At 43.7% G+C, this 13705-nt stretch overlaps 1 protein-coding gene across 1 annotated transcript in view; it reads left to right on the top strand.

Moving 5' to 3' along the window:
• The window catches only part of ATP6V1E1 (ATPase H+ transporting V1 subunit E1), a 34415-nt gene extending 22062 nt beyond the window's left edge, over positions 1–12353 (top strand). The window contains exons 7-8 of the mRNA XM_068273683.1: positions 8496–8583; positions 11095–12353. Of these exons, the coding sequence (XP_068129784.1) occupies positions 8496–8583; positions 11095–11157 (151 nt within the window). The 3' untranslated portion in view covers positions 11158–12353. The remainder of the gene's footprint in view (positions 1–8495; positions 8584–11094) is intronic.
• Positions 12354–13705: the final 1352 nt, after the last annotated feature.

The raw sequence follows: 13705 nt of genomic DNA, 5'->3' as shown, positions 1-13705 counted from the left end.
CTATCGTTTTGGAAATTTAACCCCTTCTGGTTAGAACTTATTGCTACGCACGAACAGATTAATAAGCATATAAATGACTTCACCTATGTGCATAGAGATGAGGAGGATGTGTCGTTGGTGTGGAATACCTTTAAGGCTTTTCTGCGGGGTGAGCTCATTGCAGCAGTTGCAAATTGTAAAAGCGACATCAGTAATAACCCACATTGCAAATAGCCAAGGGACACCAGTTACCGGGAATGCAGAAATCAACCAGACATTTTTTTTAATTACTACAAATCCTTATATAGTAGCACTACACCTGCCACTCAATCTGACTCCGAAATATACTTGTCTGAGTTGCAACTACCTCGATTATCCCCTGTCCAGCGTGAAATATTAGATGCCCCCTTGTCAGTAGAAGAATTAAACATAGCAATAGCATCGTTCCCAAATAAAAAAAGCCCCTGGAGTAGACGGCATCCCCATTGAAGTATACAAAAGATTTGATGAAGTAACCACTCCGCTCTTGTTGCTGACTCTTACAAACGCTTTTGAGACTGGCTCCCTTCCTACCTCCATGCAGGAGGCTTTAATCCTCGTTATCCCCAAACCTGGCAAGGACCCACTGTACTGTGACTCATACAGGCCAATCTCTCTTCTTCCAACTGATATTAAGATCCTGGCTAAAGCCCTGGCCATTAGACTAAATTCAGTAATACTATCACTCATTCACCCTGACCAAACTGGTTTTATGCCAGGTAAAAACACTGCTATAAATGTTAGACACCTATGGACGAACATTCAAGCCCACCATACAAACTCTGGCAATAGAATTGTAGCATCACTAGACATGGCCAAGGCATTCGACACGGTGGAATGGCCTTATCTCAGGGCGGTCCTTTTTGGGTTTGGTGACAAGTTTTGCAAATGGGTACATATGCTTTATAGTTCCCCTAAAGCCAGAGTCTGCACCAATGGCTGGATCTCAGAATCTTTTGCTCTAGGGCGCGGAACAAGGCAGGGGTGCCCCCTCTCTCCCCTACTATATGCTCTGGCTGTGGAGCCCTTGGCCTGTTGCATCAAGGCTCACCCTCAGATTCACGGCCTCTGTACTCCCCACGCGGAGGAAAAGAGAGGTTTTTGTATGCCAACACAATTCTTTATCTTGCTGACCCTCATGACTCCTTGTCCTGTGCATTGTCCACCATTGAAGAATCGGGCTACTACTCTGGCCTTCAGCTGAATAAATCTAAGTCCCTCCTTATGTACCTTGATCGGGAGCCCTCCACCACCTGCCCCCGTCATGACGTTCAAGCAGTCCAATCATTTAAATACCTGGGCGTACAGATAAGCCTCCTTCCACAAACCTATCTACAATCTGAAAGCCTCTCTCTAATACAGTTAGTTCAATCCTAATGTAAAGCCTGATCCAGGCTTTGCCTCTCTGTTGTCTGCAAAATTAACCTAGTTAAGATGGTATTGCTACCCAAATTGTATATTCTACATCAATCCCTCATATATGTATATATGTATGTCTTTTTTTTTTTTTTTTTTTTTTTTTTGAGACTTCGCTCATTAATCACTGCTTTCATTTGGAATAATAAAAGAGCCAGAATCAAACACTCCCTACTTATCAATCCCAACGATATGGGTGGCCTCGCAAGTTATACCCCCTCCAAAATTATGACCCGCACACTCTCCTATGGCGCAACCCAGCACTCTCTGAATTCTCCACAATATCTGACCCTCAATACTGGGAAAAAGGTGGCATTATATTTATAGAGCAAATAATACACAAGGGGAAACTTATAAGCATTTCTAATCTCTGCAAATGCTTCCCTACCTTCAAGATACAACACTTTCGCTACACCCAGCTACAGCATGCCTTCCATGCCCAGTTCGGAAGAACCCCTGTCCGCATTGTTCCCTACCCTCTTCTCACCATATTGGTTAAGGGCCCAGCTAAACACCTCATTGGTGACCTATATAAGGAATTGGTCTTAAGTAAAGCTTTGGACCGCATGGATCCAGTTAAAGAAAAATGGGTAAAAGAAGGTCTTGACTTGCATAATGAGGACTGGGAAGATGCCTTGGAAGCCCCAAAAAAGGTCTCTGTGTGTATTATCCACTTCCCGACCGCCTAATGCACAGAGGCGGCCGGGAAGTGTGCCCTGCAAGGACCGGCTCACCCACAGAGGCGGCGGTCCTTGTAAGGGCATGGGCGGAACGATCGCGTCATCCGTGACTCATCTGGCGCCTGCCGCCGCTCACCCGCCACAACATCCCGCCAGCCATACGGAAGCGCCGGCGGGATGTTAACCCCACGATCGCCGCATACAAAGTGTATAATACACTTTGTAATGTTTACAAAGTGTATTATACAGGCTGCCTCCTGCCCTGGTGGTCCCAGTGTCCGAGGGACCACCAGGGCAGGCTGCAGCCACCCTATGTCGCACCCAAGCACACTGATTCCCCCCCCTGCCCCAGATCGCCCACAGCACCCCTCAGGACCCCCCCTGCCCACCCCCCAGACCCCTGTTTGCACCCAATCACCCCCCCCCTAATCACCCATCAATCACTATCTGTCAATGCTATTTTTTTTCTACCCCCTCCCCCTGTGTACTGTATGCATCTATCCCCCTGATCACCAATCACCTGTCAATCACCCCCTGTCACTGCCACCCATCAATCAGCCCTTAACCTGCCCCTTGCGGGCAATCTGATCACCCACCCACACCAATAGATCGCCCGCAGATCCGACATCAGATCACCACCCAAGCGCAGTGTTTACATCTATTCTCTCCTCTAAACACCCACTAATTACCCATCAATCACCCTCTATCACCACCTGTCACTGTTACCCATCAGATCAGACCCTAATCTGCCCCTTGCGGGCACCCAATCACCCGCCTACACGCTCAGATTGCCCTCAGACCCCCCCCCCCCTTATCAATTCGCCAGTGCAATATTTACATCTCTTCTTCCCTGTAATAACCCACTGATCACCTGTCACTGCCACCCATCAATCACCCCCTGTCACTGCCACCCATCAATCACCCCCTGTCACTGCCACCCATCAATCACCCCCTGTCACTGCCACCCATCAATCAGCCCCTAACCTGCCCCTAGCGGCCAATCTGATCACCCACCCACACCAATAGATCGCCCGCAGATCCGACGTCCGATCACCTCCCAAGTGCAGTGTTTACATCTGTTCTCTACCCTAAACACCCACTAATTACCCATCAATCACCCCCTGTCACTGCTACCTATCAGATTAGACCCCTATCTGCCCCCAGGGCACTCAATCACCCGCCCACACCCTTAGAACGCCCTCAGACCCCAGCCCTGATCACTTCGCCAGTGCATTGCTTGCATCTATTCCCCCCCCCCTCTAATCACACCTTGAGACACCCTCAATCACCTCCTGTCACCCCCCCCCCCCCCCCCCAGCACTCCCATCCATCAGATCAGGCCCAATACAACCTGTCATCTAAAAGGCCACCCTGCTTATGACCGGTTCCACAAAATTCGCCCCCTCATAGACCACCTGTCATCAAAATTTGCAGATGCTTATACCCCTGAACAGTCATTTTGAGACATTTGGTTTCCAGACTACTCACGGTTTTAGGCTCGTAAAATGCCAGGGCGGTATAGGAACCCCACAAGTGACCCCATTTTAGAAAAGACACCCCAAGGTATTCTGTTAGGTGTATGACAAGTTCATAGATTTTATTTTTTTGTCAAAAGTTAGCGGAAATTGATTTTTATTTTATCTTTTTCACAGTGTCATTTTTCACTAACTTGTGACAAAAAATAAAATCTTCTATGAACTCACCATACACCTAACGGAATACCTTGGGGTGTCTTCTTTCTAAAATGGGGTGACTTGTGGGGTTCCTATACTGCCCTGGCATTTTAGGGGCCCTAAACCGTGAGGAGTAGTCTAGAAAACAAATGCCTCAAAATGACCTGTGAATAGGACGTTGGGCCCCTTAGCGCACCTAGGCTGCAAAAAAGTGTCACGTGGTATTGCCGTACTCGGGAGAAGTAGTATAATGTGTTTTGGGGTGTATTTTTACACATACCCATGCTGGGTGGGAGAAATCTCTCTGACTTTTTTTTTTTTACACACAATTGTCCATTTACAGAGATATTTCTCCCACCCAGCATGGGTATGTAAAAATACACCCCAAAACACATTATACTACTTCTCCTGAGTACGGCAATACCACATGTGTGGCACTTTTTTGCAGCTTAACTGCGCTAAGGGGCCCAAAGTCCAATGAACACCTTTAGGCTTTACAGGGGTGCTTACAATTTAGCACCCCCCAAAATGTCAGAACAGTAAACACACCCCACAAATGACCCCATTTTGGAAAGTAGACACTTCAAGGTATTCAGAGAGGAGCATAGTGAGTCCGTGGCAGGTTTCATTTTTTTTTTTTTTTTTTTTTTTGTCGCAAGTTAGAAGAAATGGAAACTTTTTTTTGTGTCAAAGTGTCATTTTCCGCTTACTTGTGACAAAAAATATCTTCTATGAACTCACTATGCCTCTCAGTGAATACTTTGGGATGTCTTCTTTTCAAAATGGGGTCATTTGGGGGGTATTTATACTATCCTGGAATTCTAGCCCCTCATGAAACATGACAGGTGGTCAGAAAAGGCAGAGATGCTGGAAAATGGGAATATTCACTTTTTGCACCATAGTTTGTAAACGCTATAACTTTTACCCAATCCAATAAATATAGGCTGAATGGGTTTTTTTAATCAAAAACATGTTTGTCCACATTTTTGCGCTGCATGTATACAGAAATTTTACTTTATTTGAAAAATGTCAGCACAGAAAGTTAAAAACATTTTTTTTCCAAAATTCATGTCTTTTTTGATGAATATAATAAAAAGTAAAAATCGCATCCGCAATTAAATAGCATCAAAAGAAAGCTGTATTAGTGACAAGAAAAGGAGGTAAAATTCATTTAGGTGGTAGGTTGTATGAGCGAGCAATAAACCATGAAAGCTGCAGTGGTCTGAATGGAAAAAAAAGTGGCCGGTCCTTAAGGGGGGTAAAGCCCTAGGTCCTCAAGTGGTTAAACATAGAGCCACTCAAATATGTTCTTCACCAGGCATACCTGACGCATGCCCCAAATGTGGAAGTGCTTCCCCCACCTTCTTCCATTTAATTTGGCATTGCCCCCTTGTCCGCGCTTTTTGGCTGCAAGTATTTTCGTACATGACAAAATGGGATGCCCAGTAACTATGAACCCAATGCTATGTGTGTTGAGTATAATCTCAGATGAAAGAATGCAACCCAATGTTAGAACTGTCATTCATGAAACGCTCTTTGCAGCTAGGCAAGAAATTGCCCTTAGATGGTTGGTGCCAGAGACTCCCACCTTTACAAGTTGGAGGAAAAGGCTCAGTAGAGACCTACCCTACAAAAAATTGGTTTATCAGCATAGAGGTCGTTTGAAACAATTTCATTTAATATGGGATAGATGGTGTGAGAGGACCTGAGACTGGAATATATTCTCTCTTTTTTTTTTTTTTAATTTTTGAACCTATAAGCAGATGTTAATATGTCATAGAATCGCACTCCGCTATTGTGGACTCTCCTACTTCCTCATTACATGTGCAGTGTCCCTTATCCTAAATTGTGGAATTAAAAAACATGCAAAAATGTTTACTGTGCATGTTCTGTAGTTTTGATGCCATGGTAATGTACTTTTCAAAACTCGCATCTACTGTTACTTTTCTTGTAAATTCACTTTGTACCACTCGCCTTGTTGTATATGCTTCAACTCTTCATTACCTGGTTTGTATATCATGACCAAGTTGACCAATAAAACTCGTTTTTGTTTAAAAAAAAAACAAACAAAAAAAAAAAACCACAGCAGCAAATTGCACCAAAAGAAAGCTGTATTAGTGACAAAAGGATGTGAAATTCATTTTAGATAGTAGGTTGTGTGATCAAGCAATAAACCGTTAAAGCTGCAGTGGTCTGGGGAAAAAGTATCTGGTCCTTAAGTGGTTAAGAGAATTACCATTTCTTCATTACAACTTATAGAAATCCTACACACAAAACCCCTGAAGTGTTTACTTCCTGCACATCCCTGGGAGCACAGAATACGTTAAAGCTCGCCATACACTAGGCCGATTCCCCGCTGATCGACAGTAGATTCGATCACTGGGATTGAATCTGCTGTCAAATAGTTAACGCTAAATGTCGATCGGTCCTGTCGATTGCTCCGTGCGGGAAATTACTGTCGATCGCCTGCAGGTAGGGAGCACGTCACTAGTGGCGTTCGAGTGCCCGACGACAGACGCAATACATTACCTGCTCCGCCGACGCGACTCCCCTGGTCTCTGCTGTCTTCTCCGCTCTGGTCTCCGGGCCTAGCAGGCTTCACTTCTTCCTGTCCTGGCAGGAAGTTTAAACAGTAGAGGGCGCTCTACTGTTTAAACTTCCCCCAGACAGGAAGAAGTGAAGCCTGCTGGAGACCAGACCAGAGCGGAGAAGACAGCAGAGAACGGGGGAGTTGTGCCGGCGGAGCAGATAATGTATGCGGGGTGGGGGGGGAGTGGTGGCACCACCACCACAGATTGTGAACGGTTTCAGGCTGAAATCTATTCAAAATCTGTTTGCAATAAAGGCAGCCATACGATCCCTCTCTGATCAGATTTGATCAGAGAGGGATCTATCTGTTGGTCAAATCTGATGGCAAATTGACCAGTGTATGGCTACCTTAACCTTTCATTATTTACATATTATCCTAGAACCCCCTTGGGGCCCTTTCCCACTACCCAAACTCGTTATGACGCATGGCATGATGGGAAGTTTTTCGAAGGGGGTATTATGGAACTTATATGACAAACATTAAAGCATTATGACAAACATTAAAGCATTATGCCAGGTTGTGAATGGACTAGAATGATCGTAGTCACAATATAATATAAGACATCAGTAGCACAATTATGAACATATATTCTATATGCGTTAGAGATATTATTATAGTTTACAAATTGTATATACAAGGAGAGGAATGATCAATTCCTGCAGTGTAGTAAAAATACAATCCCACCAATACTACTTCATCAGTCCCGAGTATTGTGAGAGCCTGGATAAGAGTAAGCTGTTAGTATCCTGAACTCTTCTTTTAATCTTCCATTAGAGGGTGAGGGGAGAGAGAACATTTTCTAGTACTATGTAGTAGATTTATTATAGAGCGCTATAGATCCTATTAATAATAGCTGTTTGTATTTTGGCTGCAGCAGTGGCCATTTTAGCACCTGTAATTGACCTGAGGAAGCGGTTTGGACCGCGAAACGCGTTGTCTATTGTGCTAAATAAACCCTCTTAACCATTCATCAAGTGGAGTCTCTTTGTACAAAGGGAACACTGAATACACTATACGGGCACCTCCTACCCCCTTTGAAAAACAATCCTGTATTACCCCACGCGTGGGGTCCTTCACGACCGACGAGAAGTGAAGCCTTTTTTCTAAGGAGCAGCGACCGATCACTATAAAGACCGAGTGGGGACGGGACTTCTCCACATGCCTGTACAAGTGGTTGCCTTCAAGCAACCTACACTTGTGAGTATATTTACTCTTAATTTGTATTCCTTTATCTGAAGGTAATACACCATAAGGGCTCCTGGTACCCCTGCGTTTTTTTCTTGTTTTTTTCTTTTTTCTCCACAATTGACCAGATGATGGGAAGTTGCTCTTCAACACATCAGCGGTCCTAGTTCTAATTCCCCCTACGGGAAATTACTTGTGTTGTGCAATTAAATGCTCCTGGAGGCATTACAACGTAAGGCTCTGGAACGCTTTAATGTGAACGGTAACATGAAAGTCAATAGACTTTCAGTTTTTGCATTGCTTGTTGCATCCTATGTGTGGTCCACCAGTCCAGACAGCACATAGTGGGAAAGGCCTGGAACCCACTACAAAACGCTATCGCTAATTGCAATCACTTGCGTTTTTTGTATGAGTGGTTTGTAAGCGATTTCATGAGCTATTTTAAAAAGTGTAATTTGCCAGTGGTTGTGTATCGATTAGCGGTTTTAATTCTGATTGGTCCTTTCAATTTTCCTTTTGTTAGTGTGCAGTAATGTAAAAATGCTTGCAAAATCGCTCTGTGTAGGTTTTGGTGAGAGATTATGCCAGCGTTTATATACCCAACATTGCAGAACCGTTAAATGCTGCATGTTTTGCAATTTGGCAATCGTTCCAGTGGAATTTAGCCTATCCATTATCAGCTGAGCCTTTAGGGAAGTCGCTAGTGGTTTGAATCGTTCCCTAAACGCTCAGAAAATCGCTCTAGTGGGTTTGAGCACTTACGCTTGCTAATAACAGCTACTTAGGCTGATCCTCCTAAACCAACACAGTGAATTTCTTAGCAACTATGTGTTTTCGTTGTATGCTGTGCAAGAGTTTGGGTCTACTTTAAAGTTTCTACTCTGCTGTTGGTTTATCTTTATAAGTTCAGTACCATCATCTTCTCTTCTGCAGTGCTGGTGGAATTGAAATCTATAATGCAGATGGAAAGATCAAGGTGGCCAATACATTGGAGAGCAGACTGGACCTCATCGCCCAGCAGGTGAGTGTAAAACTGAGATCTCCTTTACAAACCATGAATAGGAGCCATAGTGGAAATCTGCCGGTTCTCTTTGATCTCCTATAATGGCCTCGCTTCTGGTAGGGTTTTCAAACAAATTACCTCATGTACTGTAATTTACCTTAAAGGGAAGGTTCAGGGACTAGCTAAAAAAAATAAAAATCCATTTCCACTTACCTGGGGCTTCCTCCAGCCCGTGGCAGGCAGGAGGTGCCCTCGGCGCCGCTCCGCAGGCTCCCGGTGGCCGACCCGACCTGGCCAGGTCGGGCCTCTTCTGCGCTCCATGGTGCGTTCCACGCCGGCGCGCTGACGTCATCGGACGTCCTCCGGGTTGTACTGCGCAGGCTCAGAACTGAGCCACGTTAAGGGACCCACGTTAAGCCTGCGCAGTACAGCCCGGAGGACGTCCGATGACGACAGCGCGCCGGCGTGGAACGCACCATGGAGCGCAGAAGAGGCCCGGCCTGGCCAGGTCGGGTCGGCCACCGGGAGCCTGCGGAGCGGCGCCGAGGGCACCTCCTGCCGGCCACGGGCTGGAGGAAGCCCCAGGTAAGTGGAAATGGATTTTTATTTGTTTTAGCTAGTCCCTGAACCTTCCCTTTAAAGAGAGACTGAAGCGAGAATAAATCTCGCTTCAGACCTCAGAGTTAGCAGGGGCATGTGTGCCCCTGCTAAAACGCTGCTATAGCGCGGCTTAACGTGGGTCCCTTCACCCCCAAGACTCCCTCCGTAATGCGGGGGAGCGCTTCCTGGTTGGGGCAGGGCTAACTGCTGCAGCCCTGCCCCATGTGCGTCTGTCAGCGCGTATCTCCGCCTCTTCCCCGCCCCTCTCAGTCTTCCTTCACTGAGAGGGGTGGGGGAGAGGCGGCGATGCGCCGCTGACAGACGCGACTGGAGGCAGGGCTGCAGCCGTTAGCCCTGCCTCCAGGAGCGACCAAATGCACGACAAAGTCGTGCTGGGGTGGGTTTGGGGGTGAAGGGATCCCCTTTGTGCGGCGCGATAGTGGCGGTTTAGCAGGGGCATACGTGCCTCTGCTAACTTTGAAGCGAGAAATCTCGCTTCAGAGCTCAGTCTCTTTAAGAGGTATATTTAGCAATTCTGGTAGGTTTTAGTAATGTTTTTTACCTCGTGGTAAATTTTAGGTAACTTTACTGAAAATATTTATTCTCATGAAAATAAGGGGGCATCTTGGCACATAATTTACCGATCAGTTAAAGACCTGCCTGTACCTGGAGGTAAAGTCAGTTTGTATGCATTAGTCAAATACACCTTCCCCCTCCAAGAAAAAAAAATCTTTCAAAGACTATTCTAACTGCTTACCACTGAAATACTGCATGTTTTACAGCACGTTTTGAGGTATTTTACCTACAAATTTTTTTTACCTCACATAGCTACCAGAACTGAGGCTAATATGTTTTCACATTTTATCAATTAAATATCATATACCAGCGTGAAAACACTCGTACTATAAAATAGGTAAATAAGTAGTATGACTTTTAGTCTTTCATTTGACAGGTGCTGAAAAATAATCTTGTACATAAGATGAGACCTTTCCTCCAGTGGGGTGGGTGCTTGCCTAGGGGCTTATGCATGTTACATAATGCTTATGGGTGCAATGCAGGCATTATGCAACACACGCTGTCTACATTACTTTGCATAGTATATGGACTTGCTATGGTAATGTACATGTTATCCAGAAATCCACCATTAACCTCCTGAGCGGTATGGACGAGCTCAGCTTGTCCATTACTGCCGGAGGGTGCCGCTCAGGCCCTGCTGGGCCGATTTTTATCAAATAAAAAGCAACACACACAGCTGGCACTTTGCCAGCCGCGTGTGCTGCCTGATCGCCGCCGCGAGCAGTGGCGAAAGGGTCCCCCCAGCCGCCCGAGCCCTGCGCAGCCGGACCAATCAGTTCCGGCCAGCGCTAAGGGCTGGATCGGAGGCGGCTGACGTCAGGACGTTGACTGCCGTCTATGACGTCACTCCGCTCGTCGCCATGGCGATGAGAAAAGCAAAACAAGGAGGGCCGCTCATCGCGGCCCTTGTTACTTCTGATCGCTGGAGGTGATCAGAAATATGCAACAGGAGCGCCCTCTAGTGGGCTTTCATGCAGCCAACTTTCAGTTGGCTGCATGAAATAGATTTTTTTATTTTTTTTTTAATAAAAAAAAAACCCCTACCGCAGCCACCCTGGCAATCTCAATAGAACGCCGGGGAGGTTAACAGTTTAAATTACATGGTTTGTTGCAATGCTGGAGTGTGAACATGCCTACAAATGTATGGGTAGTGCATTCACATGTGCATAGTGATGTAGCTTAACTATTTGTTTAAAATAACACCTTTCTAACCTGCTCACAGGACTACTCCAACAGCACACAACGTATCAAGAATTAGTATGTAATTTTTTTTTTTAAAGGAAATATTTTTGTGGTAAAGTTGATCTGTCCAGGTGAATTTGACTTCAGATTTTATTTTTTTTCAATTTTCAGATGATGCCAGAAATTCGAGTTGCACTATTTGGGGCTAACCCAAACCGCAAGTTCCTTGACTGAGTACTGCTGCCATACTGCCCCCTGGTGTACAGTGAAGAGAAATTCCCTGAATATTTTATGTTAATGTCATTTTGCGTTGTAGTTATGTCTTCTACTTGTGTTTTTATGGATTGTTCATATAGAGGGAGTATGGTGAGGGTACACAGAGCACTCTGTGGAAGCTGAGCTCTCACAATTTTATCTCGCCACCTAATCTTATCCTGACAGCAGATGTAAGGAGAATTTATAATGCGGGGAAGCTTGGCTCTGAATGGCTTCATCAGTGGCCTGGTCAGGACAACATAGCTGTCACTGTCCCTGGAAAGCTGTAATTGACCTATTTGAGAATATAATAGAATTGACTAGTTACAGCTTAAATCTTACATGTTTTAGGTCACTATTCAAGCCAGTAGGTGGCATGTTATACTTATTTTGGAATATAAAACTTGGTACAGCTGTAAGGGCCCATTCACACTAGAGTGTTTTGCTGTGATTTCAGCAAAATGCTCAAATGCTAGCTCTTTCTAAAAACGCTACTGTAATGAAACCCTATGGTTCTGTTCTTACTTAGGCGATTTGCGCTAATCGCTGCAAATTGCCCCACAACGCAATTTCCCAGTGATAGAGTTTCAGTGCTATGAAGCGTGAAATGTGATTGCGGCAAAATCACTGCAGTGTTCAGTGATTTCCGTGTGAAATTACGGAAAAGTCACTCGTGCAAAAATTGCTGCCATTTTGCGTTTTGAAAGTGTGAATGGGGCCTAAATGTTTAGTGTTGCTGCTTTTTGGCTTTTTTTTTTTAATTCATGTTAGTGCCAGGGTCAAGATTACCTCTGGGTAGTTCTGTTGAAGGAGCATGGTTTATAGCTATTAAGGATCAGTTATGAAAATGTACCAATCAATTTAAACCTGGGTTTAAAATACTCTATTTTGAAACTGCATACATTTCCATAAAAATTTGCATAATTTTGGGATAATTTGCATCTCAATCATCCCTAATTGGAATGAAGTCTTACCTGGTACATGTAACAATTCTTCTAGCCAGATTTTTGTCACTCATAAGACAACATTAACTGGGTCATTTCATGCACTCATCACTGCAGCTGCTAGTGCCCCCTCGTGTTATGTCACTCTGCCTCCTGTCTCTGACCACAGTGATCAATTCAGCATTCATTTGTGAAGATGTTATTTATTATGGATTAAATCTGTGTGAACTATGCTGTGTATTTATTATGAAGGGAAGATGGAGTTGCAGCAACTTCTATTATTTGCTAAGTTTTTTGTTTGTTTATTTTTTATACCTGCACACAATGCGTAAGAGGTGATATATTGACATTAAGCCCAATTACACCAAAAGCTGGACAAGAAAATGCTGACAAACAGAACAATTAGTTAATATAAAGTAAAGCTGCACACTAATAACACTTTTTTTTTTTACTTTATAAGGAACTGATTTACCGAAAGTATATTCCCTCAGTTGCTATGTGGATTTGGTAAGATTGTATCAGAGGATCAGTAGATGTTTAGCATAACAGATGGAGGTAGGCTTATAGTTCATAGCTAGTAGAGATGGATCAGTGAGGTGCAAAATATTCTGGCTTTCATTCAAATTAAACTGGGCCATTCAATATACTGCTTGCAATTAGGCCAAACTGAACATTTATTTGCATTAGATTGGAAAATGTAGAATCACAAACATCTGTAATAATTTGAGAAAGTGAACCAATATGATAATATTTCCAAGTTAAGATTCAGCTTAAAGAGACACTGAAGCGAAAAAATATGATTTGGTAATTATTCATAGTAAACAATCAATTCATTATAAGATTAATAGCAAAGAAAATATTCTCACATTTTTATTTTCAGGTATATAGTGTTTTTTTCTAACATTGCAACATTCTCTAATATGTGCAGATTACACAACACTCAGCATTCAAAATGATTCAGAGTAGTCTGAACTAATGACTTCTCCTCTGGCAGAGAAAAAGTAAATAGTTAACTAACACTTGAGATAAGTCAGGAAACAGCCCTCTCCATGACTTTGAAAGTCGGAGAGTTTAATGGCTTTTTTGTATAGAGATAAGAACTGGAGTTTCTTAACTCTTCCTGTACTGGAAACAATTAGACTTATGTCTCTGGTCTTAATGTTTTATTTCTTAGCTGTACTACACATACAAATCATAAAATCATTTTTTTTTTCGCTTCAGTGTCTCTTTAAGACTATCAAATACTATGGAGGCTAAATATAAATGGTTAATTCCAAACTCCATGCAAACTGGAAAAAAAAACATAGCCTTTCCTTCACTGGTTATTAATTATGGTCACAAACCCATTGCTTCTTGACTTAAATACATGAACGTTTAAGTACCCATTATAATGAAAATCAGACTATCGTGTCCCTTCAACTGTGGTTTTTTTTTTTTTTTTTTTTTCCCCACATTTTGAAACTGTCAGTTGACAAATCTTTTAGTTATAAAATGTGTTTATGCTTGGTAGTCTGTAATAACTCCATTGTGGTAAGCAGCATGTAAAACTGGCATCTGCATGATAATTTCCGGACTGTGGAGGT

This window comes from Hyperolius riggenbachi, chromosome 3 (genome assembly GCF_040937935.1).
Source record: "Hyperolius riggenbachi isolate aHypRig1 chromosome 3, aHypRig1.pri, whole genome shotgun sequence".
Lineage (NCBI taxonomy): Eukaryota > Metazoa > Chordata > Amphibia > Anura > Hyperoliidae > Hyperolius > Hyperolius riggenbachi.
This window is presented reverse-complemented; position numbering and strand designations above follow the sequence as displayed.